The sequence below is a fragment of the Monodelphis domestica genome, chromosome 1 (genome assembly GCF_027887165.1).
Source record: "Monodelphis domestica isolate mMonDom1 chromosome 1, mMonDom1.pri, whole genome shotgun sequence".
Taxonomy (NCBI): Eukaryota; Metazoa; Chordata; class Mammalia; order Didelphimorphia; family Didelphidae; genus Monodelphis; species Monodelphis domestica.
In genome coordinates this window covers 388,874,751-388,885,303 of record NC_077227.1, presented here as the reverse complement: position 1 = coordinate 388,885,303, position 10,553 = coordinate 388,874,751, and the positions used below count along the sequence as shown (strand labels likewise).

At 44.8% G+C, this 10,553-nt stretch overlaps 1 protein-coding gene across 1 annotated transcript; it reads right to left on the bottom strand.

The window, feature by feature from the left end:
- Positions 1-5,076: 5,076 nt before the first annotated feature.
- Positions 5,077-10,045, bottom strand: EIF4E1B (eukaryotic translation initiation factor 4E family member 1B). The gene is made up of 7 exons (XM_003339541.3): positions 9,980-10,045; positions 9,701-9,801; positions 9,287-9,382; positions 6,966-7,029; positions 6,243-6,356; positions 5,661-5,800; positions 5,077-5,522 (listed from the first exon to the last, which is right to left on the bottom strand). Exons 1-7 carry the CDS (start codon positions 9,998-10,000, stop codon positions 5,408-5,410), a joined length of 651 nt encoding a protein of 216 aa, XP_003339589.1. The 5' UTR covers positions 10,001-10,045; the 3' UTR covers positions 5,077-5,407.
- Positions 10,046-10,553: the final 508 nt, after the last annotated feature.

The window sequence follows — 10,553 nt, the reverse complement described above, 5'->3', positions numbered from 1 at the left end:
CGGCGAGGACACCTAGCGGCACCAGCCGGACCGGGATCGGCCAGTCCTACCCCCCCCCTCCCGCTAGCTGCCCCACCCTCCCCCAGACAGCCTCAGCAATGTTAATGCAACTGTGATTTTGAGAATGCAGTGCTTCTGGTTTGGTCTCTACCTCTGCTTCCCAAAAGACATATTCCTAAAGTACACATTTTAACCACGTCACTACCCTCTTCAAGAACCTGCAGTGGCTCCTTATTGTCTCCAGGATAAAATAAAAACTGCTGTTTGGCTTCTGCAACTTCATTATTTGGCTCAAGCTTCTGTTCCCGGGCTTATTCCACATTACTCTTTTTCAGGCATTCTTCAATTCCAGCCAGACTGACCTAAGTATGTACTGTTCTTCCTACACTGAATTCCTCCTCAAGCCTTTACACAGGCTGCCCCTTATGCCTGGAATGCACCTCCTGCCTCTCAAAATCTCCAGCTTCCTTTAAAACTCTGCCCGGAGATTTTGCCCGATCCTCCTGACTGCTAGAAGTGAGATTATTTTGTATTTATGTGTGTGTATGTTTGTTTACCCTGATGGAAGCCTAGGTCTATTTTCATTTGTGTCTTTGTATCTCCATGGGGCCTCCAGACAGTTAATAAATGATGGATTGGTTGGATGCAAGTATCGTTATCACCCTGTTTGTCAGTGACACCTGAAGCTCACCAAAGTGAGGAAGTCATGGAGAGACAAAGCAGACTGGATTTAGAATCAGAAAACCTGAGTTCAAGCCCTTTCTTTGCCTTTTATTAGCTTTGTGGCTTTGGGCATGGTTCTCAGGGTCTTGGTATCCAAACCTATAAAATAAGAATAATAATGTTTATGCTACTGTCCTGACAGGGCAGCTAGGCAATGGAGGTGAAGTGACTTGCCCAGGGTCACAAAGCTGGGAAGTGTCTGAGGCCAGATTTGAACCTTTTCCTCTCAAGTCCAGATCTGTATGCCTCAGATTGAGGGTGTTTTTGTTTTTGTTTTTTAATCTCTGGTTCCATCTTAGAATAAATACTGTGTATTGGTTTCAAGGCACACGAGTAGTAAGGGCTAGCTAGGCAATGGGGGTTAAGTGACTCTCCCAGGGTCACACAGCTGGGAAGGGTCTGAGGCCAGATTTGAACCCAGGACCTCCCATCTCTAAGCCTGGCTCTCAATCCACTGAGCTACCCAGCTGCCCCACTCCAATCCATCTTGCAAGGTCCGTCATCTTCCTCATTCACTGTAATCATGTCACTTTCTTGTTCAGAAATTTCCAGTAGCAACCCCTCCTATGAAGTGCCCAAAGGATAAAAGCCAAGTTCCTTCCATACAGGAAGACTATACATTACATTGGTCTAGAATTCGGGGCTCTCCATGCATCCCCTCTCTCAGGTACTTTCACCTGGGAAAAAAGTTTCTAAAATGCTTAGAAAGGCTAAACAAGTCTTGGCCTATGGTTGGGATAGAATACTTCTATGCCATAAGAAATGACAAACAGGTTTATTTGTTTAAAACGTGGAAAAACCCACACCAAATTATGACAAGTGAAATGAGCAGATCCAAGAGAACATTGTATACAAAAACAGGAATAATTTTTGAAGAATGGCTTGTATATGTCTACCTCCAGAGGAAAAAAAAAACTGAGAAATAAGGAGATATCATATGTGTGCACATATATATGTTTGTTTATTTATCAAATGATGCCTTCTCTGGTACAGGGAAGGGAGGAAGTTAACCTGGGAATTTTAATGTAACAAATTAATTAATTTTTTTTAAAAACAGGAAAAAACGCTCAGATCGCCCCAAAAAGAAATTTTAAAACTCTCCTTTGACCCTTCTTCCTCGTCTAGGTAATGTCATCCCTAGTCTTTCCTACCATTCTCTGATAAAATTCTTAAATAATTCTCTCTCCTTCTACCCTCCCACAATCAGTGCCTTGAAATCGTGGGAAACCTTAGTGATCATCACTTGTTACCATTCTCACGCCTGACCTATCTGTAGCTTTGGACATAGTTGGTCCCTCCTACCTCAACATTCTTTCCCCATTTGGCTTCAGAGGCCTTGAGTCTTCTTACTCCTCGAGGTCTTTATCTTCCTGTTCCCAGTGCCTACTCCCCAGGCAATTGCACTCACTCCCCTCTGGGCAGATAAATGCCCAGCTCTGCCTCTCCTAGCCTGACCCTGCTCCAGGTCCACATTTCCAAAGAAATGCTGGTTTATCTAGTGTTTCACACTCCTGACCTTGTGGTTCTCTCTCACATCGTTACTAAATCCTGCTGATTCCCCTTCTGAAACATCCTCAAAGTCACCATTCATTCCGGTGGGTCTTGATCACTGTCACCCAGATACTCCAGGTTCTCACCCCCATACACCGGGAAAGACCTTGGGCCTACAAGGCACAGGACAGGGAGGAGAATTGAACCAGCCAGAGCTCCCCAACATCAACAATAGCTAACTAACATTTACATGGTACTTTAGGCAGCTAGGAGGCACAGAAGATAGCATGCTGGACCTGGAGTCAGAAAGACTCATTCAGACACTGATTAACTGTGGGACCTTGGACAAGTCACCTAACCCTGTTTGCCTCAGTTTCCTCATCTGTCAAATGAACTAGAGAAGGAAATCATTCTAGTATCTTTGCCAATAAAACCCCAAATAAGGTCACAAAGAATGGGGTACAACTGAACAATAGTAGCATTTAATGCTTTAAGATTTGCAAAGTGCTTTGCAAATATTATCTTTTATGTACTTTTATATATTTGCAAATATATATCTTTTATTTTCACAACTCTGGGAGGTAGGCATTATTATTTCCATTTTAGAGATAAGGAAATTGAGGCTTAAAAAGGTTGAATAATTTGCCCAGGGACACACAGCTAATAAGTATCTGAGTCAAGACTGAAGCTAGCTCTTTCCAGCTCTAAATCTGCTTTGTGATAAATTTCAGAGGAACATTTGACAAGGACTTGTTCAGTAATCCTATATAGAGGTCAAAGAAAAAAAAACTACCACAGAAACATTACTACCTTCAAGGTTGCCCAAATACTCAAGTTACCCCGCTCAGGAGATGAACACAGAGGAAGATTATAGCCAGGAGGAACCAGAGGGGACCTTGGGGACTGACTGTTGTTCAGTCAAGTCTGACTCTTCGTGATGCCATTTGGGGCTTTCTTGGCAAAGATCCTGGAGCAGTTTGCCATTGCCTTCTCAGGCTCATTTGACAGAAGAGGAAATGAAGGCAAACAACAGGGTTGAGTGACTTACCCAGGGTCACACAGCTAACAAATGTCTGAGGCCAGATTTGAACTCAGGAAAATCAGTCTTCCTGACTCCAGGCCTGGTGCTCTATCCATTGGGCCACCACACAGCTGGCTGAGATTAGCTAATCCCAAACATGACCCCCCCCCCAGGGTACCCTAGAACCATCCCAGTAAAATTGGGAGAGGCAGCTCTTAGGTAGCAGATCAAAAGAATCCCTGCCCTCAAAGAGCTTACATTCACTCACTGTGTTATCCTGGGCAAGTGACTTTTTTTCTTTTCTGGGTCTCCATTTATAGATTTAGAACTGAAAAGAATATGAAAAGCTATTGTCCTACCCTCCCCCCCCCCCAAGTTTTACAGAGAACACTGAGACTCATGGCTTAAATGGTTTGCCCAAGTTCACACATGTAGTATTTTAGGTGGGATTTGAATCCAATTCTTTCTTACTAAAAGCCTCTAATATCCATGGCAACCTTATTTTTTTTTACTTATTTATTTTTACCTTTTCACTAGGACTCTGATTTATCTAGAAGCACTGGCCTGGGGTCACCTAGCCAGGAATAGAGAGAAGACCTGAATGATGATGATAATTGGCATTTATAGAATGACTACTGTGTACCAAGCACCAAGCTGTGCTTTACAAACATTATCTCATTTGACCTTCACAACCACCCTGGGATGTAAGAGGAGACAAACAAAGAAGTTAAGGGACTTGGCCAGAGTCACCTGGCTCATGCCTCAATTTGAATTTGAACTCAAGTCTTCCAGACTCCAGTCCCAGAGTTCTATTCCCTATGCGCCTACCTGCCTCATTTTCTCCTTTTTTTTTTAATCTTACTTTCTGTATTACTACCAATTCTAAGACAGTAAGACAATAGAGGGATAAGGGTTAGGTAATGGGGGTTAAGTGACTTGTCCAGAGTCACACAGCTAGGAAGTGTCTGAGGTTAGGACATCCCATTTCCAGGCCTAGTGCTCTATTCACTGAGCGACCTCTTCTTGACCCTTAGGTCAGTTTTATCTCCTCTACCCTTAAATCTTAAAAGCCTGTGAGGCACAAAGCCAAATACCCACTGACTTTTTTTTAAAGATTTTAAAAATGTTAATTAGCATCATCTGATGGGCAGTTGCTTGATGGCTGGCACTTCCACAGAACAGAGGAAGCTACAGATACATAGACATGTATTAGTGCATATATGGGTATGTATACATGCCTATATAGATGCAAGATTGGACTACATTGATATATGTGTGTGTATGTTGACATTTGTGAATCAGTTAAGGTAGCAGAGTGGGTAGAACACCAGGCCTGGAATGAGGAAGAGCTGAGCTTAACTTTAACCTCAGACTAGCTGCATGACCCTAGGCAAATGTATTGGATCAGCTTGCCTCAGTTTCCTTTTCTGCAAAATTGAGATAATGATTGCATCCATCCCCCAAAGTTGTTATGAAGTTTAAAGGAAATGTAATCAAAAGGACAGTTTTCCTCCCCACTTCCCATCAGCTTTTAGACTCTCTGGAGATATCACATCTTCCTTCCTTCCTTCCCTAAGAAACTCATCACTGGGAAACATGCCACCAGGCTGAACCTCCCTAGTACTCCTACCCCATCAGTACTCTGGCCCTCTGATTGGACCCTCCATAGGAGACCAGGACCACGGGCTCCAGGGCTTTGGGTCTTTTTTATTATTTCCCACCAGCTACACTGCTTCTGGACTTCTCTGAATTCTCCAACATGCCCCAGAACTGTATACTGGCCTCCCACCCCATTTTCAGTTCCTTTTGTATAGAATCTTCCCCTATTAGACTGTAAGCTCTTGAGGACAGGGATTGCTTTTTTATTTGTAGCCTCAGCACCTAGCAAGTGTTACATAAATGTCAGCTGAGAGAGAGAGAGAGAGAGAGAGAGAGAGAGAGAGAGAGAGAGAGAGGATGTCAATTTCCCTAAACTCGCAGGAAATGGGTTTTGCCCATTTGTTCCACAATTTTCCCCTTTGATTCTCCACTAAAAATATCAGATCTAACTACTCAATGGTCCACAGCCTACTGATTTTTATTCATTTTTAATTCAGGTGAAATGAGGGGTGTGGTGGGGGAAAGACACCACTATAGTCCAGAGTAAGAAGAACCTGTGTACGTGCTAGGATCTCACACCACAAATTTGTTCTTGGTGAAAGAGTTGCTCTTGGTGGCTGTGTCTGCATGAGCCTGGTAGCCAATAATGACCTTCGGAGAGAGTCCCAGCCTCTCCTTGTAGACACGTCTAGGAGGCACAGGAAACAGAGGGTTTCCCCATATGTCCCCAGTATTCCCCTCCCTCCAGTTCCAGCATTCTCTGTTCCTCCCCCCCCCCAACCCAATCCTCCCCCTGGAAAGCTCTTCCTCTTCCACCCCCACTTACCCAATAAAGGTGACAGCTGGCTGGTTCTCAGCCTCACTGGTCCAGATGGCTATCTTGTCCCCCTTGGTGCGAACATTGAGCACAGCCCCACATACTTCCTCACTGTACTCCTCAAAGGCCTCCCCAATCAGACAAAGAAGCTGGGCCCAGGAGAGAGGAGTGAGGTGCTTGGTCCTCAGAGGCCCAGGGCTGCCATCTTTGAGCAAACCCTGGAACTAAAATCCTTCTCTGAAGTCAGACCCTTGACCCATCCCCTTCTAAAAGGGATGGATGTTCCCAGAGAGAATTCCTACCCAGGTGAGAGGTAGTGAGTAGACATGGATGTAGTGCAATCCCCTCATCACACAGAAAAGGATGCTCAGTATCTGTTTTAAAGTCATGGTTTGGGAGGGAGGGTTGAGTGATTTGAGTTCTGACTTCAAATTTAACATTCCAGGTTAGGCTGGACCACATCCCATATCCTCACTGTCAGATGTATCTGTATGAACTCTGGGTATAGCCTGGGTGGAGATGGCTGCAACCTGGGGCACCTGTAAGGGGTATCTTCTCTCCTTGACCCACCACTCCAAGCCCCATACTAACCGTCTCTAGCCAGAGCCGATCCAGGTTGCTTTGACGCTGTTGCTTGGCCAAGCTGACCAGCCATCGGCCACCATGTTTGTTCCTGCTATCTTCCCACATAGGCTCAATGCCATCCTGCCAATGGGGGGCAGAGAACAGGGAATAAAACATAGTTTATCCCAACTTGGGCTAATAGCAGCCTCCTTCCTACTAGGAATCAGAGACACCTGCTCCCACTTAGCTACCCATGATAGAGAAGATTCTCCCCTCCCATCCTAAAAAGGCAAAATTCCCCCACCCATCCCAGACTTGGTACTCTCCATCTGGGGAAAAAACTGAGGGGAATAATGTCTCCTCGGGGCCAATGGGGTGAACCACCTCCAAAATATCTCTACCTTTACCCCCAGCTCTCATCCCTCTTCCCAAGGAAAGGAAAGCTAGGCTTAACTGAGCCTTATCACCCAGGTTTGTAGGATTTAGAGCTAAAAGGAATCTTTAAGGACCTAATTAGCCCCTCATTTCATAGATAAGAAAACTGAAGCCCAGAAAGGAGGAGGAATTTACCCATGGTCATCGAGCAAGTTAATGTCAAAGTCAGGAATTTCAACTTGGGCTTTCTGAAGTCAAGTGGAGCATTCCTTCCACTGCACCACAATGCAACAATTCCTCCAGGAGATTTCTCCCTGCCTGACCCCGACCTCCTCCCAATCTTCCTCAGGTGCTTGGTAGGATGGGGAATATTACCTTGAAAAGGGCATAGTCACAGCCTGAGGACAGTTTGCTGGCCAGTTTGATATGGCTGTGGATCCTGAGAAAAGAAATTCAAGTCTCATATTGTTTTAGTCTGAGAAGGGACCACAGAGTCAACTCCCTCATTTTATAAGTGGGGAAACTGAAGCCTAGAGAGATACCAAACACCCTCGTGCCGGGAGACTATGCTGTATAAAAATCATTTTGTATGTTAACCTGGTAGAAGGCCCAGAAAAAAAGTCAAGTCCCAAGGCAGAGCCACAAGTACCAGATGGATAGGAGAACCCCAAGGGCAAGAGTTTAGGGTTGAAGCTCTCAAAGGGATCACAGGCAATACAGGTATAAAGGACCATGGAGCCTCTCCATTCTGGGCCCCCTAATTTTACAGATAAAACACTTATATGTTTTTACAGATTTTTTTTACAGGGTTTTACAGAGAAGGCCCAGATACTCCCTTCTACAGGAGCACCTCCGAGATCTAGTTGTGGTCACACGTCTACCTTGAAAGGGCTTGACTTTTTAGTCTGATGTGGCACGGTGGTTTCTTGGAGTGACCTACCATGACATCCATTAAAAGAATAAAAGAAAAAGGCTCTTTTCCTTCAAATCTGTCACTAGAGGTGGCCAGACTTTCTGGCTAAAGGAAATGGGTATCACTCTTTCCCCATTCCAAGGTTGCTCCTATATGGAGCATAAACTCAACTAGTTGTGCTTGTACCTAGACCCCTGGCTGATATTTCTGCTTTGGTTTTCTATTCTGAGTAGATTACTAAGTGATCAGTCTCGGGGTGGAGAGGCCCAGGCTTGGAGCAGACCTTGAGAACTGAGAGATCTGAAGATCCTGGGTCCATTAGGTGAAACAAGGGGAAGGGGTGGCATTTCTTCATTATTGTCCCTATGGTTGTTCAGTATTAGGTGTGTGGGCTTGTCCAAGATCATAAACCACTTTGGGGCCAGCAGAGGCTAAAATATTGTTCACTTTCATTTCCACTAAGGGCCCATCTGCTCAGGAGCCACAAAAGCAAGGAATGTCAGCAAATGCCATCCAGCCCACGAAACACATTTTCCAGCATCATCCAGGGGGAAAGCAACAGAACCAAGAACTGCAATAAGACATTTTGACTCTAAATCTAGAGTTCTTTCCACCAATCTTTAAGGAAAATCTAGAGCCAGGCAAGACTAGAAGGGATCTTCTTCCCTAATAACCAAATTTTCATTCACATTTATACTAGGCTCTAAAGGTATGAAATGCTGTTTCTCCCCAGCTGTTCTGGGAAGGAGGTAGGAGAGTCGATATTGTCTCCATTTTACAGATGGGGTCAAATGCTAGCTCTGCCATTGACTCACCATGTCACCACAGGCAGGACACTTCACTTATGCTAACAGTAATTATCTGGCTCATTCGAGCTCAGAGAGCTTGTGGATATTGGAACGAAGACCAGTACTGTCTTTCCACTTCCCCATATGGCCTCCCATCATTGATAAGCAGACTTAGCAGAGACATGATAGCTGTCTTCAAAGATTTGAAGGGAGGCTCTCTTGTGAAAGAAGGATTAAACTTGCTCTGGTTGGCCCTAGAGGGCACAAAGAAGAGCAATAAGAAGGGAACTAGATTCTGCCTGGAAGTTAGGGGAAATTCCCTAATAATCAGAGCTGTCCTGAAGTAGAAAATGTGATTGATGCCTCTGTAGGGTGTTTTCAGAGAAGATCTTGAAGGAGATTGATGGAAGACCATTTAGGGGTGTTGTAGGAAGGAATCCTGCTTAACCGTAGGTTACCATCTGAGGTCACATTAGCAACAAGGACTCATCTTTGTTCAAGGCCCACATGAGCCAAAGGGAGTCTAAATCAGACCTGGGGACCCCATTCCTACCTCTAGGGGTTTCAGAGTGAGGCTGGTCAGCCAGATAGGCACATTATGAAAATAGAGACTATTCAAGTGGCCAACTGGGTTGCTGTTGGGTGGGATCTTTATGATGGTTCTGGTCATAGGCAGAAATGAGAGAAGTCTTGCCAGGAGTACGTAGGATTCCTACCCACTAACAGAAAAGGAAAGCCCAGGTGTCTTAGCAGAGTGGAAGACTCCAGAGAAGAAAGAGGTTCATTTTTAGGGAAGAGAAAGAGGGTCAGACAGAACTGTCCCTCTTTTCCTGATGGAGTTTGGTCAACTGATTTTAGCTTAGCTTGGGCAATAGGGAGCTAATAAAAAAAATTTTAAGTAGTATATTTCTTTGCCACAACCCACCCCCTTCTTCTCTCCCTGGGCCCAGCTGAGGCTCCTTCCCACAGCCCTCCAGCAAACCCCAGATACTCACGCCCAGAAGTCCTCCACAGTCTCAAACTTGGTAACTAGGTGAAGATTGTCTTGCCAAACTCTGTTCCTGTCATTCTTGAAGAACCATAAGGCCCACCTGGAGGGGGTGGGGAAAGGGAAGGAAGACAGAAAGGAAGCAAAACAGTGGAATTCAGTAATACAGAATTGGTCAAATAAAATGAGAAAAATGTGTATAAAGGTTTGGGAGTCCAAGACCTGGGTTCAAATTCTAGTTCTAATACTGACTTAGTATAGAATTAGGAAAATAACTTTACTTCTCAAGGGCCTCAGTTTCCTATTCTCTAAAATAAAAAGGTTGAGTTAGAGGATCCAAAGGGCTAACTAAACCCAAGGGGAAGAAAAGGGCCTTACTAATAAACTGAGGCAGATACTAAGGGACAGCCCCTAACAGTACCTGTTCTCCAAAGGATGCTTCTCCAGCCCTTCCCCAAGAGGCAACTTCCTCTCTTTTGGGGACTCCTCCAGCACCTGGGTTTCAGTCTGCACATCTTCCACCTGGCCAGAAGAGGGAGGGAAGGCAGAGGTGGGTTGTGGAGAGTTAAGATCCATGATGGGCTACCTTTCCTTCCTTCCCCCATCCTTCTCAGCACAAAGCCCTTGCCAGGCTGCTGGCCAGTTAAAACAAGGTGGGGATATGAGAGACACATAAGAAGGGGGGAGGTGTCAGACTCACCGTTGGAGCAGCTGTAGCCATGCTTAGCCTAAGACCTCTGCCCAGGGGGTTCCTTTTATCCTCTGATAAAAGGGCATGGCTCTTAAAGGAGCAGTCACCATCTCCTGCCTCACTTCTAAAGTTGAGGGAAAGAGTGTTTCAGATTGACTTGATCCCACAGCCCTGTCTTCCTTTCTTTTTCCCTACCTCTAGGTACAGGAAGGGTCTCCAGGGCAGCTTAGCTTTGTGGGAGAGGAATGGATCTGTACTTAATGAAGTCACCTCTCTACTCAGAAAATTTTCATTGGCTCCCTGTTGACTAAGTAAAGGTTAAAATCAGTTGCCTGGTGTTCAAGGCTCTCTCAGCAATCTGACACTGGTCTACTTTTCCAGACTTTAAAAATATCATTCCTTTTCTGTGTATTCCATATTCCAGTCAAACAGGACCATTGTCTGTCTTATCCTAACTCCAATATACCCTAAAACCATTGGGACCTTCCTTCAACCTCTTTGCCTTCTGAATTTCTTACACATCTTTTAAGGCCATATCTTTATTTTTTTAAATGCAAAGATATTTTATTTTCCAATTACAGAT